General features: G+C 60.0%; 3 protein-coding genes across 15 annotated transcripts in view; 2 read left to right on the top strand and 1 right to left on the bottom strand.

The window, feature by feature from the left end:
- The window catches only part of PPP1R13B (protein phosphatase 1 regulatory subunit 13B), a 90,835-nt gene extending 81,195 nt beyond the window's left edge, over nt 1-9,640 (top strand). For 9 of the 10 annotated variants that reach the window (XM_073895920.1, XM_073895921.1, XM_073895922.1 and 6 more), the window contains 8 exons: nt 1,804-1,964; nt 2,328-2,829; nt 3,827-4,599; nt 5,217-5,354; nt 5,433-5,566; nt 6,436-6,602; nt 7,593-7,792; nt 8,503-9,640. In XM_073895920.1, the coding sequence (XP_073752021.1) occupies nt 1,804-1,964; nt 2,328-2,829; nt 3,827-4,599; nt 5,217-5,354; nt 5,433-5,566; nt 6,436-6,602; nt 7,593-7,792; nt 8,503-8,544 (2,117 nt within the window). In that variant the 3' untranslated portion in view covers nt 8,545-9,640. The remainder of the gene's footprint in view (nt 1-1,803; nt 1,965-2,327; nt 2,830-3,826; nt 4,600-5,216; nt 5,355-5,432; nt 5,567-6,435; nt 6,603-7,592; nt 7,793-8,502) is intronic. The other variant, XM_073895916.1, reaches the window with a different exon arrangement.
- Nucleotides 9,641-9,735: 95 nt separating this feature from the next.
- Nucleotides 9,736-22,498, bottom strand: ZFYVE21 (zinc finger FYVE-type containing 21). Of its 2 annotated transcripts, XM_025869303.2 has the most exons (8): nt 22,295-22,498; nt 14,423-14,473; nt 13,907-14,075; nt 13,286-13,361; nt 13,111-13,202; nt 12,474-12,527; nt 10,536-10,678; nt 9,736-10,365 (listed from the first exon to the last, which is right to left on the bottom strand). In XM_025869303.2, the coding sequence occupies exons 1-8, from the start codon at nt 22,430-22,432 to the stop codon at nt 10,330-10,332; spliced, it is 759 nt and encodes a 252-aa protein (XP_025725088.1). In that variant the 5' UTR covers nt 22,433-22,498; the 3' UTR covers nt 9,736-10,329. The 2 variants fall into 2 exon arrangements, with proteins under 2 accessions (XP_025725088.1, XP_025725090.1); XM_025869305.2 differs by lacking the exon at nt 12,474-12,527 and having other exon boundaries at nt 22,295-22,492.
- Nucleotides 22,499-22,787: 289 nt separating this feature from the next.
- Nucleotides 22,788-23,504, top strand: part of XRCC3 (X-ray repair cross complementing 3) — a 13,907-nt gene continuing 13,190 nt past the window's right edge. For 2 of the 3 annotated variants that reach the window (XM_073895941.1, XM_073895942.1), the window contains exon 1: nt 22,788-22,872. The gene's annotated coding sequence lies outside the window, so the exon portion shown is untranslated. The remainder of the gene's footprint in view (nt 22,873-23,504) is intronic. The other variant, XM_073895943.1, reaches the window with a different exon arrangement.

Genomic DNA, 23,504 nt, shown 5'->3' with positions numbered 1-23,504 from the left:
TCCAAACTGACAAAGGTCTGCTTATCCCATCTAGGCTTGAAAAAAATGCCACACTTCCTTCAACAGACAGGTGTGACGTTTGGGCTGGGCCACACACACCAGCGCCTCCTCAGGAAGAGTTTGACAGATGCGGGCACAGCAAGGGATTTTTGGTTTTGTTTTTGAGAAATTAAGATGATTTTCTGAGTTCATTAAAGACTTTAGATTTAGCTTCTATACAAGAACCTCCCATCATACTTGAAGATTACTGTCCCTTTATAATTCTTTATAATGAAAATAAATGATCTTCCTTCTGCACCCCCTGCTTCATCCTGAAGAAGGAAATTCCCAGGTCCGTCTTCAGTCCCTTTGTGGCTGGTTTCCATAAAACCTCCCGTCGCTGTGAATTTAAGGAGCAGCTGGCTGACCACACTCCTTGAGACCCCTGGGGCCGGCCCCTGCCTCCCTCCTGAGTCTGACGGGGTGCTCTTTGTTTCCCCATCAGCCCAGTGTGGCCACCGCCGTGTATCCTTGGTGAACTTGTGTGTGCTTCTGGCCCACACATACCCCTCACACCTAAGGTACAACCAAGGGGACATGAAGGCACATGCCTGGAAGAGGCTGACCGGTCACGCAGAGCAAGGTGGTGGTTTGGACCGGGGCCTTGGAATGCCTCACCAGCACCCTTGCAGCCTGGCTGGATCCGTCCTGGACCCTGCAGCCTGGAGCCGGAGGGGGCTTCCTCTGACAGGGCCCCACAGGGTGCCCTGAGGCTCTGCCCCCCTCACTGCACAAGAGGCACCTTCTGCACTTGTGCTCAGAGCACATGTGAGCATTTACTCCTCCTGTCTCACGGGTCACAGCTCTTTCCGCAAGCATTATTGTCCTGAGGAAGAGTGATTTCCCTGCTGCTTCTCAGTTCTCCCCACCTGCTCGTGCTGGCTGGTGGAGTGAGGAAAGAGGAGGTGCTGTTCCTGTCAGAAGGGCCCCAAACAGTCCCTTCTGATTTCTGTTCCATTCATGTGGCTGATAAGGGGGTCTGCCCTACTTGGGTCCCGTCCCGCACTGGTGTCTGTGGTGGGGAGGAGAGGGAGCCTGAGTCGGAGGCTGTAACCCGACCCCTGCAGAGCTGTAACTTATTTATGTCACAGTGACTGCTAGGAGGGATTGCTTCTACACCCTTTCTCAGTTTGGAAAATGCATTGTTTGAAAAACAAAACATCTTTTCAGTGGCTTTCCTAAAAACATGGGTTCGACTAGCTTTCTAATCGCTGTAACAAGAATGATAGCTTGCTACTCCAATCAGTGGGAACTTGTACTGGCCTCTTGTGATCTTGAATTATTCTAACAGATTAAAGTCAAATTTTTCTTTTACTGTGCAAATAGTATAGGTCAAACCTGTTATGAAGTCAAAAGACAGATTTTTTTAATTGCTGTATGTAATTGGTGTTATGTTTGAAAAGTTAAGTGCCGGTGCTTATTTTATTTATTGGTGTTGATGTAGTGGATTTGACCTGTATTTAGATGGGGGCCCAGGAAGGTTTCCATGGTCCCCTGGCCCCTCGCCTGGGTCGCAGCAGCCCCGTGCACAGTCATCGAGTCTCCGTACATGTGAGAGCGATGCCTTGCCAGCCCACGCCACCCTCGGGCTTGCCGGGTGCTGGCCTGTGTGTGGGGAGGGGGTAGTCGGCCTCCTGGTTTGTGGAGCCCCCCAGCCGATGTGATCTCCCAGAAGGTCATGTTTGCTTCTCACAAGAAGTTATTCTTAGGTTGGTTCAACTAACTTCAGGGAACATTTTACTCACATTCTGTGCTCTTTTCAAGCCAATGATGGAAACTGGCCGACACTGAAACAAAATTCCAGCTCTTCAGTGAAGCCCACCAGTGTGGACTGGAAGGACTCAAGCATGGAGGGTTCTCTCAAGCAGGGGACCGTCTCCAGCCAGCCGACGCCCTTGTCAACTTTAGGAGCCACGGAGAAGCTGGTAGGCCATTTGTCTTTATCACAAAACACCAACAAGATCCTCACTGTGTCACTGTTGAGCCTTCATTTTCATGTAAGGGATGAGAGGTGTCATGAGGCAAATTCATCCTGTGAGTGTCTAAATATGACCAAGTCTGGAGACGTTCATGGACCCCGAGCGGCATGCCAGTGTAAATGTGTCAGAGTTGATCTGTTGCCGATGGGCATCGGGCCTGCCACCTTTGATTCCTACAGCGTGTCCTGTGCCTGGTCACATGCTGATTGGAAGGATTACAAGTCCTACTTTGTATTCTCTTGTGACTATGGATAGAGATATGCTTAACTTTTCAAAGGGTGACTTTTTCTTCTTAACATCTAAATTTAGGGCGTGGAGATGGGTAAAGTGCCACCCCCTATCCCTGGTGTTGGCAAGCAGCTGCCTCCGAGCTACGGCACGTACCCAAGTCCTGCGCCTGCAGGCCCGGGCTCCACAAACTCCCTGGAGAGGAGGAAGGAAGGCAGCTTGCCCAGGCCCAGCGCCGGCCTGCCCAGTCGGCAGAAACCCACCCCGCTGCCCCCCGCGGCCAGCAGCCACCCGCCAGGTTCCTCACAGCAGATTCAGCAGAGGATTTCTGTGCCGCCAAGTCCCACGTACCCGCCAGCAGGGCCACCTGCATTCCCAGCTGGAGACAGCAAACCCGAACTCCCGCTCACTGTGGCCATTAGGCCCTTTCTGGCTGATAAAGGGTCAAGGCCACAGTCCCCCAGGAAAGGACCCCAGACAGTGAATTCAAGTTCCATATACTCCATGTACCTCCAGCAAGCCGCACCTCCTAAGAATTACCAGCCAGCAGTGCACAGCACCTTAAATAAGTCTGTTAAAGCAGGTACGGTGGGTTCGTATTCTTGTCTTGGGGCTAACAAATTATACTTTTGCTTAAAATGCCAACCTGTAGCCTTACATGTGGACCACACACTATTTAGGATTAAAACTGATTCTTACGTACAGTGTGGCCTTAGATGTCCGCATGGGATTGGGGTAAAAGGTGACATGCATGGAGCGGTTTTGCAGCAGGCTCACGTAGGAAGCTCTCCCTTCCTACCTAAGTACCTGCCTCCCTGTGGTACTTGGGAAGCCTAGCTCCCAGAATTTCCTCTTTTTCTCCTGCTTTGTGGAAACGTGTGCAGAAGCTTTCCAAGGGCTGGGGGGGCTGGGGGGGGGGCTCTGCCTGGATGTGGTCCTCCTGGTCACCTGGCAGAGGCTGAGCCAAGCCCCTGGACGGGAGGCAAGGGTGTGTCTGGTGCTGGGGTAGCCTACCCCTGTGCCCGCAGGGGAGAAGAGCCCTGGCGTGGTGAGGGGCAGTGAGCCCTAGGAGCCGACATGTCCTGGGGATGCAGGTGAGAGAACAGAGCTTGGTCTCATACATCCCTGGAGTGCCCAGCCACCCGAAGCCCCAGCGGAAGCTCCCTGCTCACCCTGTGGCAGGGCTCTGGCCCCGTTCTCGACAGCTCCTGGGTCGGCGGGCAGAGCCTTCTGTCTGAGGCGGCCTATGTTCCACAGCGTGAGACTGAGCCTGAGGATCAGAAGCTATTTAGAGATGGTGTCTTCCTCCTTGGCCAGAAAACAAGGAGGGTTGGTTTGGGGTGGGGAGGTTGGGTCTGCAACCACCTTTTTTTTTTTTTTTTTCCATTTGAGAAACCCCAAACTCTGGAAGTCCAAATGTAAAAACCAGTGAGAGAGACACTCTGTCTTCCAAAGGGAGTCAGTAGGGAGGGTGGGGGGTCTTTGATCAGAGGGTTCCTGGGGGATCAAAGAGTAGGCCTCAGCACCACGGCCATGCAATGACAGGACTCCATTGCCCCCGTCCTCTGTGTCTCCTCCAGTGTACGGCAAACCCGTGTTGCCCTCCGGCTCAACATCCCCGTCGCCGCTGCCATTTCTTCACGGGGCGCTGGCCCCAAGCACGTTGCAGCCCCAGCCACCTTCAGAAAGCACCGAGAAAGAGCCCGAGCAGGACAGCCCGGCCCCCCCCGGAGACAGCACCGGTACAGGCACCGTGGAGAGCCTGCCGCGGCCGCTCAGCCCCACCAAGCTCACACCCATCGTGCACTCGCCACTGCGCTACCAGAGTGACGCCGACCTGGAGGCCCTGCGCCGGAAGCTGGCCAACGCACCGCGGCCCCTGAAGAAGCGCAGCTCCATCACGGAGCCCGAGGGCCCCGGCGGGCCCAACATCCAGAAGCTGCTGTACCAGCGCTTCAACACCCTGGCGGGGGGCATGGAGGGCACCCCTTTCTACCAGCCCAGCCCCTCACAGGACTTCATGGGCACGCTGGCCGACATGGACAATGGAAACACCACCAACGGGAACCTGGGAGAGGCCAGCCCTGCCCAGCCCACGGCCCCGCTCCCCACTGAGCCTGCCCCATCTTCGGACGCCAATGACAACGAGCTCCCTTCCCCTGAACCAGAGGGCCTCATCTGTCCCCCGAGCACCCACCAAACGGCTGAGCCTGCCGAGGATGACAACAACAACGTGGCCACAGCCCCATCCACAGAGCAGGTCCCCAGCCCTGGGGCCGAGGCCCCCTCACCAGGGGAAGACCAAGCCCCCCCAGCACTGCCCCCCGCTGTGCCCCCACCAGGAGCCTCTACGGTGGGTGTCGTCCTATACCAGGGCCACGGCTTCCTAGTCAGCCAGCCAGTGTTTGTAGAGCACCTGCCTGCATCAGCCACAGTGCTGGGGGCGGTGGGGCTTGCCGGGCCCTCGTCCCTGCCGCCCCTGAGGCCGAGGGGAGGAGAGTATGGCAGTACACCGATGGGGCTCTGGAGAAGTGCCTGGGGCCACAGAGCTCTGAGGACCCAGTCAGATTCCCCCAGGAAGGGAAGCTGCGGCTGGAATTTGAAGGGCAGGCCACGAGAGGAACCTTCTAGACAGGCCCCTCTGGTGGGAGGTCAGTGTTGGAGCAGAGGGGAAAGTGGGAGTCTGCTGTAGTTGGCAGAAATGAGTTGCTGACTCCCAAGCTTGATTGTCACCCACCTCCCTCCCCACCATGGGTGCTCTGACGAGCCAGGGCCCAGCCCCTGAGCTGCTCTCCCCCAGGGCACGCTGGCAGGGCCCTGCGAGTGGGCATTCCTCTTGATGCCAGGGGCTGCTCAGCACGGCTGGGTGCACACACTAGCCCCAGCTTCCGTCCCTGTCCCTCCGTCCCACCAGGGCTGGGTGCTTTGGCACATGACCTTTAAATCAAAAGTGTGCTTCCTTCCCGGCAGAGCAAACGGACCAACCTGAAGAAACCGAACTCAGAGCGGACGGGACATGGGCTGAGAGTCCGGTTCAATCCCCTGGCACTGCTCCTAGACGCTTCTCTGGAAGGGGAGTTCGACCTGGTGCAAAGGATCATCTATGAGGTGAGTTGAGCCGCAGCCGCAGGCCAGGGCTGCCCTGTGTGCTGGGAGGTGGGGTTCACAAGCACCCTGTGTCTTTAGGTGGAAGACCCTAGCAAGCCCAACGACGAAGGGATCACCCCCCTACACAACGCCGTCTGTGCCGGCCACCACCACATCGTGAAGTTTCTGCTGGACTTCGGGGTCAATGTGAACGCCGCCGACAGCGATGGCTGGTGAGGGTCCCCAGGACACTCGGTCCATAGTAGGAGACGTCCCCAAGCCGTCAGGACCTGGGGAGGGGCAGAGGCAGGAAAGCATGGGCTGGCGCAGCACCTTACCCAAGGCTGCCTCGTCCAGCTGCCCACACCAGCTCTCTGGGTTCTCTTGGGAAAGGCACAGCTTTCATCATGCTTTGCTGCACGTACCTGATTATTAATGGTGTGGGCTGCGCATTTGGCAGATTTTTACTGTTTGGTTTTATTTTATATATTTTTTAAAGATTTATTAAAGAGAGCACAAGCTGTGGGGGCAGAGAGGGAGAAGCAGACTCCCTGCTGAGCAGGGAGCCCGACGTGGGGCTCAGTCCCAGGACCCCAAGATTATGACCTGAGCCAAAGGCAGACGCTTAACTGACTGAGCCACCCTGGCGCCCCTCTTCATCTGGTTTTAAATGGTCGGATGACTTGTACGGAAAGGAAACTCAGAGTCCTGCTTTAGTTGGACATTTGCGTGGCTGCCCGGAGGGCCCTCCTGCTGCTGGGCAGGCCCCCGGGTCTCCTGTAGATTTTGTTGTGAACTTCAGGCACCTGTCTGTGGGGTTTGAACATCTGGGTCTTTTAAATTATGGGAAAATACACGTAACACCTTCCACCGCTGCCCCACGAGGGCACATGCAGCATCGCGCCGTGCGTTTCTGTCGCGGGGCACGCTGCGGGCTGCTGCTCAGGCCCCTCAGGGCCCCGGCCCGCTGAGCAGTGCGCGTGCAGTCTGAGACACTGGGTGAGGAGAAACCGGGCCATGGAAAAGGCCGAGCACGACGCCCGTGGGGCCCCTGGAGGCCTGGGCAGTGCCTCGCGATGCGCTCACCCGCCCTCCGTTGCAGGACGCCGCTGCACTGCGCCGCCTCTTGCAACAGCGTCCACCTCTGCAAACAGCTGGTGGAGAGCGGCGCCGCCATTTTTGCCTCCACCATCAGTGACATTGAAACTGCGGCGGACAAGTGTGAGGAGGTGGAGGAAGGCTACATCCAGTGCTCCCAATTCCTGTATGGTACGTGGGCACGCGGGCGGCCCGGGCCGCGGGCCCCCCCCCCGGGCGCTGCGCGGAGGTGTGCGTGGTGCTGCGCGCGCGCGGAGAAGCCTGCTCCTGCTTGGGGAGCAGCCCCCCCACCCCAGGTCTCATCAGAATGGAGGTGACGCTGTCCCTTAGGCTCATTCCTAAAAACATGTTTGAAAATCCATGTTGTCAGAAAGATTCTTGCCAAATCTCCAAAAACAAACTTCTCTTTGTGTCAATGGCCCCCCCGGGGGGAGCAGCTGGGGGGCATAGGGAGCTGGGCGGCAGCCATCTGTCCATTTCTGGGGCACACCAGGGCTTGAAGCACAGCCGAGGGTGCTCCAGGGAGGGAGCCCCCCATCCCTGTCCTGTGGTGACCATCAGTGAGGAGTGCACCGCTTGAGGGGTGAGGCTCGTCCGGGGTTTAATTAAGGCACTTGCGTGGGATCAGACTTTGGGAGTTGGAACAGCACCTCTGCCCCAGGGGTTCAACAGCTGCGGGTCGTCTGCACCACACCTAACTTTGCCCAGCCCTGCCCTTGACCCTGGGGACGCCATGACAAACGGAAGTGGGCCCTAAGCTCCCCGAGGCCACAGTCACAGTGACAGCCATGCCAGGAGGAGGGCGGCAGGAAGTAGCCAAGTAGCCGGGGCCATCGCCCGCACCCCACCCCCACCCCGGCTCTTCTCAAGGTCCCCGCAGTCACTCCAGGCAGGAGCCTGCTTGGTGGCTGTGGTGCGGGGGCGCGGAGCTCTGCAGCCGCTGTTGGGGGCTCCCCACACCCAGGAGCAGTCAGGTGGCTTCCTAGTTGACTTTTGGGAATTGTTCCAGGTGGCAGTTGTAAGGTTGACCTTAAGGAGCGCCTCGGCTAGCAGCACACCTTTGCCTCCGGCCCCAGCACTTCAGGAGCTGGATGACGCCTGCCGGGCAGAGAAAAGGTGGGGACAGGGCCCCCTGACCAAATGCTTACTGTCCCATCCCAGGGGTGCAGGAGAAGCTGGGCGTGATGAACAAAGGAGTGGTGTACGCTCTGTGGGGCTATGAGGCCCAGAACAGCGATGAGCTGTCTTTCCATGAAGGGGATGCCATCACCATCCTGCGGCGCAAGGACGAGAGTGAGACCGAGTGGTGGTGGGCTCGCCTTGGGGACCGGGAGGGCTACGTGCCCAAGAACCTGCTGGGGGTAAGCACTGCGAGCTCGCTGCTCTGGGGTTGGCCTTGTCGGTCTGGCGGTTCCGTCCCGTTCTCCCCGCCCCGGGGCTCCACGTGGGGGCAGGTCCTGCAGGGCGACGGCGGTAGGAGACGGCCGTTCTCTACCCTCAGCGCCGCCTCTGCGCGTGGGTGAGTTTGCAGAGGTGGCAGGAGGCTCTGGCAGGTCCCACACTCACACCGTGGGAGCTGCAGGGGTGCCTGCTCTGGAGCCCCGAGCACCCTGATGGAGGAGCTTTGGAGAGCAGCCCATATCACAACTCTGTGGTCCTGACACATCTCTGGGTTGGGGGGGGGGGAGGGCATGCGGGTTGCCACCTCTGTCGGGTTTGTAACTGCCCTCCGCCCTTCAGCAGAGCAGGTGCCTCTGCGCTCCTCCCACACGCCTGGTAGGGCTGGTGGATGCGGCTTCCGTTCTGCTGAAGTGAACCGGGCCGAGAACCAGAGATGCTGGCCTGGAGCGGAGAGGGGAACTTAGAGCCACCAGCACGGGTTCTAGGTGGTGCCATGTGCTAGGAGAGGCTGTCCTGCAGTGGGGTACAACTCGTAGAGGGAGTTGGGACCCCACATGGTGGGTAGCCGCCGAGTGTCAGCCTGACAGGGCAGCCAGCCGTGTGGCCCTCTGGGCGCCCCTTCCGTTCGGCATGCCGTGGCCTCGTCCTGACTGCTCCCATTGCTTCCCAGTTGTACCCGCGGATCAAACCCCGACAGCGAACGCTAGCCTGATCTTCCCTTTGGAGCAGTGCACGGGCTTGCCAGCCGAGGAGCCACCAGAGACACCGCTCTGCTGTTTCTCCAGGAAAGCTGAAGCTAGACATGGTTTATTATGGTGCTCACTTCAGCAGACAGCATCCACAATGTGAAATTACTGCAGTTTCTAGGTGAGGCCCTTTCTTCAGTTTGCCCATAACTGGGAGAGGTACTTTTGCCTCCAAGAAGACTGAATTTTGCCAATTACTGTAAATCTAAATAAATATCCAGCTTTCTAAACAGTTGTCCCTGTTGCCAATAAGAATCCCTAGAATTTCCCTGGTTGGTTGCCAGTGAAGACAAACCCTCTTACTGACTTGGCCCCAAGGCCGTCCCTCGTTCTCGATGTCACCCCCACCCCAACACTGAAAACTTGCAACCGCAGTCAGGTGTGCCCCCGGCTCGAGCCCGCCTTGTCACTGGAAGTCCTGGCACCCCACCGCCCTTCCTACCCTCACCACGTGCATCTCTTCCTTCCCCTACCAAAGGGGCCTCCGTATGGAAACTTCCATCAGTGGTGGTGCTTGGTGCGTGTGTCCCGGGCCTTGGTGTAGGTACATACAGGCTGGTGGTGCTGGGCTGGACCGGCACAGCCCAGGCACCAGGGCCATTAATACCAAGGGACAGGCAGTCAGGAGCCTCCAGCCAGCACCCTGCCTTCCCTGCAGCCTCTTGCTGCTCAGGTGGGCCGGGGTGGAGCAGATGGGGGGAGGTGCCTGCGCGGGAGGGCGGGGGCCAGCCAAGATGCAATAACCTCTGCCCAGTCCAGACTCATTTGAACTGTACGTACAGACTTTTCTATACCAAAAGTATTTTTTGACTAGACCATTCGCAACTACCAAAATGATACTGGAAATGTTTTTTTCTCATTAAAATCCAGGCCCTTAGGCTTTATTTTCCATGTATGAGTCCTGTGTATAGTTTATGTATAAACCCGCTGCTGTAGCTAGTCACCTTGAAGCTTTGATTGTACACGGTGTGGTGATGAAACACGAGCGCCCCTGCGGATGGCCTCTGGTGCTGGCAGCCCCCCGCTGCGCCCTGTGAATGTGCACAATAAACCGCTGTCTCTCACCGGCGGCTGCGAGTCTTGTGTTTTGGAGCCAGAACAGACCTGCAGCATGAAAGCTCGAGTTTTTCTGGACACAGTGAGGCAGAACTGATCCGTATTTTCAAAATAGGTTTTAATCATAAGCTTTATATACAATTGTTGTACAATTATTTTAATAAAGTGAAATAGTAAGTGAAAAGTACAAAAAGCAAAGCTGGCTCTTCCCCCTTAGTGAAGTATAAAAGGTTTGTTCGTAGCCCCAAATTAGTGATGCAGCAAGTGAACAGTCTATATAAACGGGCTCGGGCAAATGGGAAAGTGGCGCCCTAGAGCCAGGCTCCTGCACAGAGCAGGCCTGCGTTACCGCTGCCCAAGTCATCGCGGTGCAAGAGTGAACACCGAGGGGCCAGAACCTTCTAGTAAACCTGGGCAGCCATAAAAGCATGGTTTAAGTTATGCTAAAAATAGTTTAGCAGTAGTGTAATGCCATCTCTCCCACCTCCAATTAAGTATCAACAAGATAATACACCGACTCTAAAGCCTGAAGCTGTTTAGAGCATTAATAAACTGTGCATATTGCACTAGATAAGCAAGCACTTCTGTTTCTCCAAACACTCGAATTGTATTTCCCAGCACGTGTAGGGTTAGTTGCCTCTGCGTGCAGACAGCAGGCTCCGCGGGTCCACGCTGACAGTCTGTCCTGCACGGAGTTACTGGTCCCGTGACTCGTAGAGGAGCTTGGTGGCCTAGAACGTGACCAGAGGCGTGCTTGGTCCTGTGCCTGGTTGCAGCTGGCAGGGGCACCCCCTCCCTGGAGGGCAGGGCTTCCTCTGGGAAAGGTGGGCCTGCACGCGAAGCAGAAGGGCCCAGGCCCCCCACCCCACCCACCCACCCCCGCCCACCTCAGCCCGGGTACCTTGTGCATGGCCGCCAGCCAAGCTGTCGACTGCCTCCTGCTGGCATTAGCATCCTCCCCCGCCGTCAGCCTCAGCTGGGTCATGCCCTCCGCCCCTGGTGCTGCGTACTGCAGGGACATGCCTGTGGCCCGTGCGTTGCCCCCTGGAGGAGGGAGACGAGGTCAGGAGGCCCACGGGGACCCCCAAGCACCCAGGATTCTACCCGCCGTCCCACCCCTCACACTGGTGCCGGAGGCCGGGTGGCAGGGGCCTGTGCTCCAGAGGCCTTCTGGTAGAGGACCCCAAATTCACAGGGTGGGAAAGGAAGTCTCCGGGCCTGGCCCTCCAGGGCCCGGGCTACACCGTACCACGTCACTGAGCCGAGTGAGACAGACAAGGCTGCGACACCCAGTCCCCCATGGGGACGCCTGTGCTCAGGAAGACCCAACCAGGCCGGCCGGCTCCACGTGCATACCAATCCCACCCGCCTGCAGCCAGAGCGCAGGGCCCGCCCGGAGCACACAGGCCATCACTCCGGCCTCGCAGCCATCCCGCCGCTGGGGACGGAGAGTGCGAGCAGGCCCAGCAGAGACGTGCCGACACCCCACCCGCATGCGTGAGCGCCTGCAAACATGCCATGGCGGGGAGCGGCCCTCTTCAGACCGGGGCCAGCCGCTCAAGAACCCACCGCTCACGAACAGGCCGGCGCTCGCTGTCACGACTAGTCCGAGAAGTCCGCGCAGACCAAGCCTCAGGGTGAAGTCCACCTACAGCTTTCCTACTTTGTGACTTGAGGATGAAAACTCCATTTTGAGCAGGAATCCACCTCATGGAAGATTCCTTCCATCAGACACTGATCTCAGAGTCAAACCTGAGAGCCTGCCTCTCCCCCAGACCCGTGGACTGTGGACAGCACCTGCGGACGGCGGAGAGGGCCTGGCCACCGTACGATGGCAACAGTAAAGTGCTGTCCCATCTGAGGCCAGGGAGGCCATGTTCCATCTGTGCGTGTCACCAGGTGGGTCCCTGACCAGATCCCTGCAGGAGTGCCCACTCCCACTAGGGGGCACGCCAACCACAGCTCCGCCCACCCCCTGCTCTTCTGAGTTTAATTGGCACACAGCCCGTTGCCCCTGGCCGCTTCTGCACTTTGTGAGCATCCAGGGAGCCGGCAAAGCCAACAGCGACTGCCTGGCAGCACCTCTGACTGCCGTCTGCTCAGAACGGTACCACACCCAGGAAGACAGGGTTCTGGGCTTCCAAAGGTTCTAGAAAACTTCTGGCAGAGCAGGGCTCACTGCACCCCAAAAACTGCCAGAAGGCGGTGTGTGGCACCAGAAGCCCCAGGGCCCTGCCAAGGAAGACGAGGCTTCACCAGGCCTGGGAGGGGCTCCGACCAGGTGCGTTCCTGAGCCCCCCCCCCCACCCCAACTCCCTAACAGGAGGCAGGCAGAGGGGCACCCAGGCTGACCCCCAGCTTCTCCACGCCCTGCCCTTTGTACCTTGGTGTCTTCGACTCCCACCTGCCACAGGCAACTGGTGTGTTGCCAACGTGCACACCCTGTGCTTGGGGCACAGAGGCAGGGGAACACTCCCCCTCCGGGGACTCAGACGGAAGCGCAGAGCTGGCCAAGGCTCCCGGAGGAGCAGAGTGAGCCTGGCTGTGAAGGCGCAGGGAAGTCCTAGAGGGCAGCCGCCCACAGCACCCCGCTGCCCCCGGACTCGGCCAGCTCGGGGCCGGCAAATGCTGACGCACAGCTCTGAAACACTGGGTAAAGCTGCCCCCCTTGGCATTGAGAAACGGAGTGGATAAACTCCACTTCTGCTGCCAGGATACTTCTGGTCATGCTTCTTATACCCACATCTTGGGCCCAACCTCTTTCAAATCAACCGAACAAGTGACTACTTCACAGCCGCGGCGCGGCACAGGAGTGGGCGGTGCATAGCGTGTGGCTGACCTTCAGAGACGGGCTGGCTCCCCAGGAGGCTGGTGTAAGTATGAATGTCTTTTTCTACGTCAAGAAGGTAGGCAGGCAGGAGAGAAGAACAACCAAGAGCCAATCAGAAAACAAAGCGCAAAGGAAATCAGTCACATGGACTTTTTTCAGCACACTCTGCACCACACGGAACACAGACTCTACTTCCACGGAAAGACAGCTACTAAAGCATAGAAGCCGAGGTGGAAAGATCCAGGGGGAAATGCTCGGGAAGCTCACCAAGGAAACATAAGGGGATCTCGTTTCCACAGAAACCTGACAGGAGCAGAAGGGCTGGTTCCCAATGAGCCACCACTCAGAGCCTCTGAGCACAGGGGTGATGCCAACTGCACTGGGAGCTTTATCCTCGGTGTGAGGCCAACAACAATAGGACAGAAGAGCTTTTCTGTGGCACATTCGGGCAAATTCTTCATCGTTGGACACATTCAGCCCCGTTTACCTGGCAGGTTTCTGAAGACACTTAACTAAACACAAGCCCGAAAGGACAACGGGCAGGCCCCTCAGAGACCCGAGACCCCATCCTGCAGGCCACGGCATCCTCTCCAGAAGCCCCCCCCACCACCACCACCACTCGCACCAAACCTCCTGCTGCACTTACCCCCGGGGGGGAAGCCTTCCGTGAGGATCTGCACGGTGGAAATGCGTGCGATTTCAATCTCGTAGCGGCTGTCCCCTTCCAGAAGCAAGTACCTAGGGAACACAGCAGCCACACCACGTCACCCCAGGGTCAAAATGACAAAGCTGTCCGTGCCGGGCAGCACTCTGCCTCTTACCTCTGGTTGTTGGAGAGACGGCAAACCATTGCTTCTGGTTTCTCGGCGTCTCCAAAAGTTACGAGGAAGGTGGCTCCTGCGGATAGAAGAACAGACATGAGAACACAGCAGCCCCTCTCACGCCTCACCCTCCCTGGCCAGGCGAGGCCAGCTCCCAGGGGGACGCGCCCCCAGGACGAAGTGAATCCAAGCGAGATCAGGGCCGTGGCTGCGCCCGCCGGTCCACCCAGTGAGGCGGCAAGGCCGTGAGGGAGGAAGAGCAGAAGGCGCCGCAGTCGGGAGAGGCTCTGTGCACTCTGCAAGCTCTAGGACCTTCCGTCCTTCCCTGAAAGGCCCTGGGGGCTCCATCCCAAAGGCCCTGACCCAAGAGCACAGAGCCCTCCACCCACAGGCTCCAGAAGCAGCCAGGGCAAGACCAGAACGGGGGAGAAGGCCCGCAAGCTGCCCCAGCAGAGCCGCACAGCAGGGCCCCGGGGAGGAGGGGGCTCGGGCTTGGAGCCCCTGGGGAGGCAGACCCTTCGCCCGCCCGCGGAAGCAGCTCCATCGCTACTTGGACAGGGAGCCGGAGAGGTGGGGACAGAGCTCTCGCGGGCCAGTGGTGCCCAGGCGGCCCAGGCTTACCACTCAGGAGCACTTTGAGCTGCTTGTCGTAGAACTCGGCCTCCTTGTGGGACACGAGCGCGCACTCGGCGCACTGCCGCACGGGGTCCACGAAGCACATGCGCCGCAGCGGCACCTTCTGGCCACAGCACTTGTCACAGAAGCACTTCCCACACCTGCGACAGTGGTGCTGCAGACGCAGGGGCGGTAGTGAGGGGACAGAGGACGGGCGCCCCCGGCCCCCCATCGCCGGACACTGGCCCCGCAAGGGTCTCTGCCATCAGAGGGATGAGGTCGCCGCTCTGCTGCCCCACCCCCTGCGGGCCACTGGGCTCTACGTCCTGCTGCCCACCCGCCAGGCCACCCCCCTCCTCGGAGGGCAAGACCCACGGGTGTGCAAGCCTCACTCGGACCCCAGGGCCGAGGCACCAGTCTGCTCTCCTCAGGCGGATGCCAGGACAAACAAGGTGCACACCCCCCCACCCCAGAAGGGGCTCGATGCTGGCCTGGGCCCCCCACCCGATGGCCTTAGCTCACCTTTCTGGTGAGAAAGTCAAACTTGGCATCACACTGCATACATCTCGGGCACTAGGACGGAAGACAACCAAGTATCAGGACCCAGCTCTGAGCGCAGCTGGGACAGCGCCCCTCCCGCCCCTCCCAGCCCAGACGCCGGGGTGGCCTTCAACGGGCCAGAGACAGGGCAGCGGGCTCGGCCACCAGCTCGTGAGGCCCACAGGCTGGGTGGCCCTCCCCAGCCCCGTGCCGTGGGGGTCGGGGTGGGGGGGGCACCAAGGCCACAGGTGACGTCCAAGCCTGAGCGGCCACAAGCAAGCAATGGCTCAGATGGCATGTCAGGGACCCTGGGGCACACTCGGGCCAGGGGTCAGAGCCCGAACGGCCACACTGGGGCTGTCCTGGTGCTGGAAGCAAGGATCCAAGTCATGGAAGGAGCCCGACACTGCACAGCAGGAATTCACCTGCCGCAGGCCAGGCCAGGAGCCCCCTGCTGCACACATCAAGGAAAGCAAGGCAAGGCGGCTAAGTGGGGGGAGGCCCGGCCGGCAACGGCCCACACACAGGACACTGCCAGGCCCGGAAATGCTCTCGAATGCTCCTCAGAGTAAGGAACCAGAGGGAAGGGCAGTGGCCAGGCCGGGGCGCAGGCGGCTGGCCTCACAGGGATGGGCGCCCCAGAAGTGCACAGGGACTAGGGCGCTGGGCATCGAGGGGAGGCCTCTGTCCCCCAAGTGCTCTCAGAACAGACAGCCCTGCGAGTGGCCCTGCTTCAGGCACTGAGGACGAGGGACGAGCTCAGACCTCTAAGCTAACACAAGACAAGAACTGGTTCAGATTTTGCCAGAAGCACCGAAGGGCTGTCCCAGCACTGACGCAGCTCAGCTTCCAGGGAAAGCTGCTCCTGGACCCAAATGGAGCTTTAGCCCAACTCGACAACAGGGAAACTGCCCCCCCGAGGCAGGGAGGAGGGCTTCTGATTGGGACCTGGTTCGGGGGACAGCCAGTCCTGCCCAGCGGGGCCTCCCCTCATCCCCACCGACCTCCTTCACTCTGGTCAGCTGGGGCACTGGCCAGCCTGCGCCGCCCATCTCCCCCTGCTCTCTGCAACCCCTTCTGGGCCTCGGCCTCCCCCAAGGCGGCTCCACGAGTCGGGCAAGCGGGGAGCTGAGGGATTCGAGTTAGGTGCCACGTGCCCACTAGTTTGTGTTGGTCCAAAGCAGAGTCCAGTGGTGCCGGCACCGTGCAGATGCTCCTGGGGGAGGCCTGGGCCCCTGTCCTTCCCCGCTGGAGGGCCTTTCCAGACACCACCCTGCGGCCACAGCCCTGGCACTGGGAGTGGTGTCTAAGCTTTCCGAGATCCCGTGGCTCACATTTTCTTGTTTCCTCTTTGCTCGTAAGCTGCTTTCTGGACTGGGACACAGGTCTTGGCCCACCCTGGCCTTCCAGAACCATCTATAGAGTCCCCCAGTGGCTGCGAGTGTGAGCTGGCTGCTCACTGCGCCCTTGCTGCTTCCGCCCACCCCCTGCCACTGCCTCTCCCTTCTGTGAGTTCTGGAACGCTGCTTGTGTTTGGCACTCGGGCCTCTGCACCGTGGCAGGGCCCCAGGCTGTATGTGACCCCCAGCAATGCCAGCCACAGACTCCACCAGAAAAAGCCTCCATCCAGGGTGAGGCCAGTGCACACGGGAAAGCCGGCCTGCTGCCCCTCCCGCGCCCCCTCTCCCTCTCCACCAACAAAGACGGTCTCATGTCTCTTGCCTACCGTGAGGCTGTGGTGTTTGGGCAAGTTGAAGACCAACTTTTTTTTTTTTTTTAATTAACATATAATGTATTATTTGTTTCAGGGGTACAGGTCTGTGATTCAACAGTCTTGCACAATTCACAGCGCTCGCCATAGCACATACCCTCCCCAGTGTCCATCATCCAGCCACCCCGTCCCTCCCACCCCCCTCCACTCCAGCAACCCTCAGTGTGTTTCCTGAGATGAAGAGTCTCTTACAGTTTGTCTCCCTCTCCGGTTTCGTCTTGTTTCATTTTTCCCTCCCTTCCCCTATGATCCTCTGTCTTGTTTCTCAAATTCCTCGTATCAGTGAGATCATATGATAACTGTCTTTCTCTGACTGACTTATTTCGCTCAGCACAATACCCTCTAGTTCCATCCACGTCATTGTAAATGGCAAGATTTCATTTTTGATGGCTGCATAATACTCCAGTGAGAGAGAGGGGGGGGAGGGGGGAGAGACTCACAACTTCTTTATCCATTCATCTGTCGATGGACATCTTGGCTTGTTCCACAGTTTGGCTATTGTGGACATTGCTGCTATAAACATCGGGGTGCACGTACCCCTTCGGATCCCTACATTTGTATCTTTGGGGTAAATACCCAGTAGTGCAATTACTGGATCATAGGCTAGCTCTATTTTCAACTGTTTGAGGAACCTCCATACTGTTTGCCAGAGGGGCTGCACCAGCTTGCATTCCCACCAACAGTGTAGGAGGGTTCCCCTTTCTCCGCATCCCCGCCAACATCTGTCGTTTCCTGACTTGTTAATTCTAGCCATTCTGACGGGTGTGAGGTGGTATCTCATTGAGGTTTTGATTTGGATTTCCCTGATGCCGAGTGATGCTGAGCACCTTTTCATGTGTCTGTTGGCCATTTGGATGGAAGACCGGAGCTGAAGGCAGACGCTTAACGACTGAGCCACCCAGGCGCCCCGGAAGACCGACTTTTAAACATAAGACCACATCCAGAATTTAAAACGTGCTCCCTTAACAATGTAAGTGACATAGACATTTATTACTCTAAATAACGGATGAGGTGGGCGCCTGGGTGGCTCAGTTGGTCAAGCGACTGCCTTCGGCTCAGGTCATGATCCTGGAGTCCCGGGATCGAGTCCCACATCGGGCTCCCTGCTCGGCGGGGAGTCTGCTTCTCCCTCTGACCCTCTTCCCTCTCGTGCTCTCTCTCATTCTCTTTCTCTCAAATAAATAAAATCTTAAAAAATAAATAAATAACCAATGAGGGGATTCAGAAAACTGACAGATTTTTAAACAAGGTAATTTGCTGATCATGTAACAGAAAAGACTCTTCTAAAATTATCAACAGCAATTTAAAGAGAATGAAATAAAGCAAGAGACAAAGAGACTAAAGTAAAAGTATGGCCAAAGAACAGATGCCTGAGAAACTGTCCCCAGAGCAAACAAACACGACGGGCATGGCCGGGCCCGCAGCTGTGACTCTGGGACTAGACTGAGTGACTCGCAAAGGCCCGGGGCCACAGACAAGGCCCCACAGCCCAGACCCCGGTGCGGCCCGCGACCCACACCCTATGCCTGAGACCCCCGTATGCCCAGGCCGTGTGGTCCCCGCCAGGGCGGGAGGGGGTTGAGGCTCCAACATGCAGGATCTCCAGGGCCAACGGAGTCAGGGGAGGCCCCCCCCGAAGGACCTCGGGGAACTCTGTGAGGGAGGGTCCCGCACGTGGTGCCCACGGACCTATCAGACAGAGGCCGCCCCCCGGGGTCCCCCGGGGACGGACTCCTTGAGAACAGGAGGCTCCAGCCTAGCCTCTCGGGGCCCCGCGCTCACTTCACGGGCCTCTCGCCCAGCGGACGGGATGGAGGAAGCTGGTGGCAAGGGGTGGCCTCTGGAGGGTGCGCCGGGCACCGCGGAGGACAGGGCGGCAGCCCCACACACGCTCCCCTGGCCTCCGACTCCTGGCTGGTTCAGGAACCCCGCGGCGGATGCAGGAGCTGAGACCAGCCCAGGGCCACAGAACAGAAGCGCCTCAGGAACTCCAGGCTCCCCCAACCCGCAGCCGAGAGAGGTCTGCTGACCGCTGCCCGACCCTCACACAAGGAACCCCCAAAGGTGCCCGGGGCAACTCCAGAACCAGCCCCAGCCCCAGAGGATAGCTGACAGAGGGTCTCCCCTCAACATCAAAACAGAAAATACAGAGTTTGAAGTGTTTAAAGGAAGGTCAAAAAAGGTTACTGTAAAAGAAAAGCTTGAGGAGCACTGTGCCCCCTCCCTGGGGGCTGGGGGACCCCCGCACTCCACGCCCCATGTCACCCCCCCCCGCAGCGCCGCCGGCGGTGCTCCCTGGCTGGCTGGCACCAGACCCCTCAGATCCTCACATGCCACCGTGTCTTAAGTTCCTCAGATGCAAACATCCTGAAAATAAAATTTAAAAGTATTTGTATTAATGTATCTTTATCGAAAGATAATCCTTTCTAGGGGCGCCTGGCTGGCTCAGCGGGAAGAACGTGCAATCTTGATCTTGGGGTCATGGGTTCGAGCCCCATGCTGGGTGTAGACATTGCTTAAAAAATAAAGTCTTTAATTAAAAAAAATAATAATCCCTTTTAAAAAGTAAAAGCTTAATTCCTAAAACAAACTGACCTGTTCAAAGATTTAACTGCTTAATTAACGAAGGAACCAGTAAACTGTTAAAAACCCTGCTCAAGGGAGTGGGGGGGAGACCCTGTGATGGCACAAGGAACAAGATGATGTGGCTGAAGAGGCGAAACGGCGGGCGTCACAGGAGACGGGCACGCCCCCGCGGGACAGCGCCCGTCTGTGTCCCCTACCCAGACCCCCGTGCCACTGGTTCCTGAAAAAGACACAGAGCCTAGGGATAGAAGTGCGCCCCGGGAAGAGGCGCTGCCATGGCCCACGTTCAGGGGCCCTCCACTGTGGCATTTCCGTGAGCCAACAGCAGAGGGGTCCTGGGGGGTGGGAGGCAGGGTACCCCCTGGGGTCCCGCAGAGCAAGTGTGGATCCCCACCACCACCTTGACTGTGCTGGGAAAGTTCCTGCTGAGAACCCCTTGCCATGGGACTTAGATGACTCAGTTGCGCCCAATCACCCGTGACAAGGCTGGACACGGACCCCAAATTCATTCCATTCTTCACCCTGTTCTTGACTGGCTGACCTGTCTGGGCTCGTGGATGGGAACAGAATGCCCATTAACCTCACTTGGTCCGTCCTTCAGGCCCGTAGATGACGACCCACCCTCAGCCTGAGACAGGCAGACCCAGGGTCGTGCGGCCCCTGACGTCAGGTCACAGGACCCACGCCTCCAAGCAGGCCGCTGCCTGCACCAGCGCCTTCCCCCTCCCACCCGACCCTCGTCCAGCCGGGGTCCCTCCCCCCATAAAGCAAGCCTGTCCCCGCCTGGCCTCAGAGACCCTGGCGGACCCCACGGTCTCCCTCCTGCAGCCACGGCTCCTTCCCGGGCTGGCAGTGACCCCATCCAATATGATCTCTCCTGACTCAGGGTTTGTTTGACACACTTGTGCTCTCCTCCCCAATTCTGTGGCTAGAGTACCCAAGTGTCAAAGTGCCAAGCGCCATCATCATTGGTTACGCCCCGTGAAGATGGGAAGGGGGAGTGCACGATGCAGAGTTTTTAAGGGTAAAACTCGGTATCTCCATCTACTTGTGCCAAGTCCCTCTAGCCCCATGCCCAGTGAGCCCACCGCAAGCCCACTCTCCACCATCATTCACACAACCCGGACACAACGGCCAGGCTTCCCGCCGACTTGCCCCACGTCCCACAAGCCCCTAGGGAGCAGACTGCTACTCCTCAGTGCTTAGCGATTGTTATTCCGCAGGAACCCCTCTGGGAAGCGGAGGGCGACAGACCATCTCTCTGTGCATGCGTACACACACTCCCCCTCCCCACCCACGTTTTCAACACTTTTAAGGGATGTCCCTGCAGGCCCAAGTTAACCACCTGGCACAGGGGCAGGCAGCCGGTAAGTACACAACAGATGTGGCATGGGCTGGCCTCAGGGTGACCCAGTAGGAACGAGAGTCACGATGACACGAGGAGGACCACCCACAAACACGTCAATGACACTGGCAGACAGCAAGAAGTGGGTGGAAGCGGAGGGTCTACGGGACACCCTCCTGCCACGTCTGTCCAATTCTGATTCCCCTCCCCCATTCCGAGCCACCACGAATAAACAAACCTGTTTCTCACCGCCGGCATCGCACGCTTGCTTCTCCCCGGCACACAAAGGTCCCCGTGTCCCAGAAGCGCGGCGGGCAGCGCGCAGCAGGGGGCGTCCCTTCCGCGGCAGTGCCAGGCGCCAGGCCAGTGGCCGAGGAGCTGCCACGGCAGCCTTCCCCGGGGCTGCCGGAGGCTCCTAGCCCACACCGCCCCCTGCCAAGTTTCTTTTCCTCCAGAACACCCCCGGCTACGTTGTGGACTCTGGGACCATGCCCCACTAGAGAGTCCCCTGCAGCGCTCCCCTCCCCCAAGGCCACTGGAAGGCCTCCAGGGCCTGGCCTGGCTCGATTGCGAGTGTGAATCCTGCCGAACGGGGACGCTCTGGAGCGACGCCCGCCACCCTTTCAGCTTGGGAGTGAATCTCCTGCTGAAGGAGGGACGCCTCCCAGACACCAGCATTTCCACCCAGCTGCACCAGCACTCCGCGAGAGTTCCAGACCCCTCTCGTTGCTTCCTGGTCAGCAGGGGCCATGATGGAAAAATGCTGCCCCCCACTCCCGCACCTCTGTGACACAGGGGCGACCACCCGGTGATCTGGCCATACAGGATGTGCCCACAGGTGCAGAGTCAGGGCCGCCAGCGGGTCACGGCCGCCCCTCCCCCACTGCGGAGGAGAGTGGGTCACCTGCCTGTCTCCACCTCGAGCCGTGCGACTCTGACTTCTCTGACCAGGCTCCTCAACAGGCCTGTAAGGGACTCTATGACACGAACTCACGTATGACAACGAGAGCCACGATACTTTTATCTTTCCACAGCACTAACCAAGGAGGCCCTGAGAGCAAAGGTACATGCTGTTCAGAGGAGGCGCACCAAGGGTAAAGCTGCAGGAAAGAGATCACACAGGGCCACAAGGGACCCAGGCCGGGGAGGCCCACGGCTTGGCCGCTGACCTCCAGGCTGGCCCCGCCTCCCCGCTGCCCTGCACACGGCCCCTCCCCAGCTTCTGGGCGCTCGCCCGCCTCCCACACCACACACCTGATTTCACTCCTCTGCTGAAACCCTGTGGCCGGAACAGCGATTCTCAGGGAGGAAGGGAGGGTGGCTGATCAGACACAGAAGGTGCTTGTCACTTAAAGCACTTCTAACAATCATGGGTTGCTAATTCCTTTCAGACGGTTCTGATTTACAGGAACGCATGGACTTCTGTCCCTTGGCCTCCGGGAACTGAGAACTGCTGGCTTATGGTCACAGAAGGGCCTTCAGGAGGTGCCGCGCTCACCCCGACCACAGGGACAGCTCGCGCCTCCCCCAGCCTCAGCCCTCCGGCCACAGCGGCTCGTGCCTCTCCAAGCAGGTGCGGGTCCCCAACCAGGACGCCCTCCTTACTGTCCGTCCGGAGCCTCCTGCTCCAACCCAGCACTCCGCTCGCACCACGCAAGAGCCCCCCAGGCCTCGCGGGCGCCGCTCCGCCGCGCCCCCCGCGGGGCAGGGGCTCCACTGAGCAGCTCAACCGATGAAGTGGAATTCCCTCGCAGGTGGGCAGAGCCCGGGCCGAGCGGGTGGGACTGCCCGTGCGGGGCGCACTTCGCGCGGGGGGTGGGCGGGCCTGGGCGCCCCGAGAAAGAACCAGGCAGAGGGCCCAGTGCCCATGGCCCCGGAAGGGCTGGAGCGCGGGCGACTGGAGCCCGGGACACCGAGGGGAGCCGTGGGGGGCCCCGGAAGGGCAGCAGGAGGCAGCCGAAGCGGTTCGGGGTCCCGGGACCCTAACGGGAGTGCCGGGGCGCAGGCGAAGGGTCTCGGGAGAGCGGGGCGCGTACCGGGGGCCCTCGGGCTCGGAAGGGGGTCCCGGAGCGCGGAGAGGGTGCCGGGGGTCTCGGGCGAGCGGGGCGCGGAGGAGGGGACGAGAAGCTGGCGGGCGGCGGCGGCGACCTACCTCCTTGTCCGGGACCCACTGAGGCTCCTCCAGGCCGAAGGGGCTGCCAAGGGCGCGGTGCTCGGGCACCATGCGCAGGCCGCTGGGGGAGCGCACCAGCTTCTTGGCATCGCGGCGCGCGGCCACCTCGGAGGACATGACGCCGCCTCAGCGCTCGCCAGGCTCGCGGACCCTGGTCCTGCCAGGAGCCCCGCCCCGCCCGCGTGGATGACAGGGGCCGCGTCCAATCGCCACGCCCGGCTCGGAGAGCGAGCCAATCGACGCCCGGGATCCGCCCCATCGCTGCGCTTTTCAGTACGCGCAAGGGCACCTCCTCGGCCACCCTGCGGTCGGTCACCAATCGGCAGTGAGGACGCGCCCAGGCACGCCCCGTCTCCTGGGGACGACTGAGACTTTGGATTGGTCAGTTAGTCTGCGACGTAGCGCTGCTTCCTCTCTGATTGGCAAATCCGGTGCGGGACGTCCGGCTCTCATTGGAAAGGGAGGTTGCGAGGGGCGGGGCAGCGCGAGGCGGTGAACGGAGCGCGCGCGCGGTGAGAGCAGTGGGCCGCGGGGGTGCGGCGCGAGGTCCGCGCGCGGTGAGCTGGGCCCCGGCGGGGTCGCGGGCCGTGCGCGTATTCCACGGCCGCGGGCGGGCGGAGGGGACAGCCGGAGCCCAGGTCCTGGCGGGCCTCTGGCGGCTCGGGAGCCGGGGTGCGGAGGCCCGTCCTGGGGGCTGCCACCCGCAGAGACCCAAGCAGGCCGGCGGGCTGCAGGGCCGGTCAGGGGGACGGCGGCAGTCTGGGGACCGTGGGGTGCAAAGTGAGCCGGGGCCGCGCGGAGGGGCGTTGTGAGGTGGGGGGCGTCCAGGTGGGCCGCCGTGGAGGTGGGGCGCGTCGCGGAAGAGCGGGTGCGCTGGGTCGTCACGTGCGTCTGTGGCCCTCCGGGTCTGCAGGAGTCGCTGGCGGGAATGGGGCAAGGCGGTGCAGGGCCTGGAAAGGGAAGGGGTCCCCAGAGAGCCCGGGGTCCTGAGAAGGGCCGCGGACCCCGGTCACCGGGAGAAGCTCCCTACCAGCAGCCCTGGGACGACCCGGCGCTCGTCGCTCCCTCCGGGAGGGGCACCCGGAATAGATGGCTGGAGAGTGGGTGGGCTGCCCCCACCGGGACTAGACACACACACACCCCACCCCCCTCCCACCGGGACTAACACACACACCCCACCCCCCTCCCA

The sequence above is a fragment of the Callorhinus ursinus genome, unplaced genomic scaffold, assembly GCF_003265705.2.
Source record: "Callorhinus ursinus isolate GAN/ISIS: 27379988/994484 unplaced genomic scaffold, GSC_fseal_2.0 scaffold8, whole genome shotgun sequence".
Classification (NCBI taxonomy): Eukaryota; Metazoa; Chordata; class Mammalia; order Carnivora; family Otariidae; genus Callorhinus; species Callorhinus ursinus.
Note: the sequence above shows the minus strand (reverse complement) of the source record. Positions and strands in the feature narration are given on the sequence as shown.

Bases quoted from the DNA above. Each gene is read 5' to 3' on its own strand.
- ZFYVE21 (XM_025869303.2), bottom strand. From the start codon at position 22,432: ATGTCCTCCGAGGTGGCCGCGCGCCGCGATGCCAAGAAGCTGGTGCGC. The intron at 14,076-14,422 runs GTGAGCTAAGGC...CTGCGTCTGCAG, and splicing joins TTGACTTTCTCACCAGAAAG to CACCACTGTCGCAGGTGTGG. The intron at 10,366-10,535 runs GTACCCGGGCTG...GTCACGTTCTAG, and splicing joins GGCTGGCGGCCATGCACAAG to GCCACCAAGCTCCTCTACGA.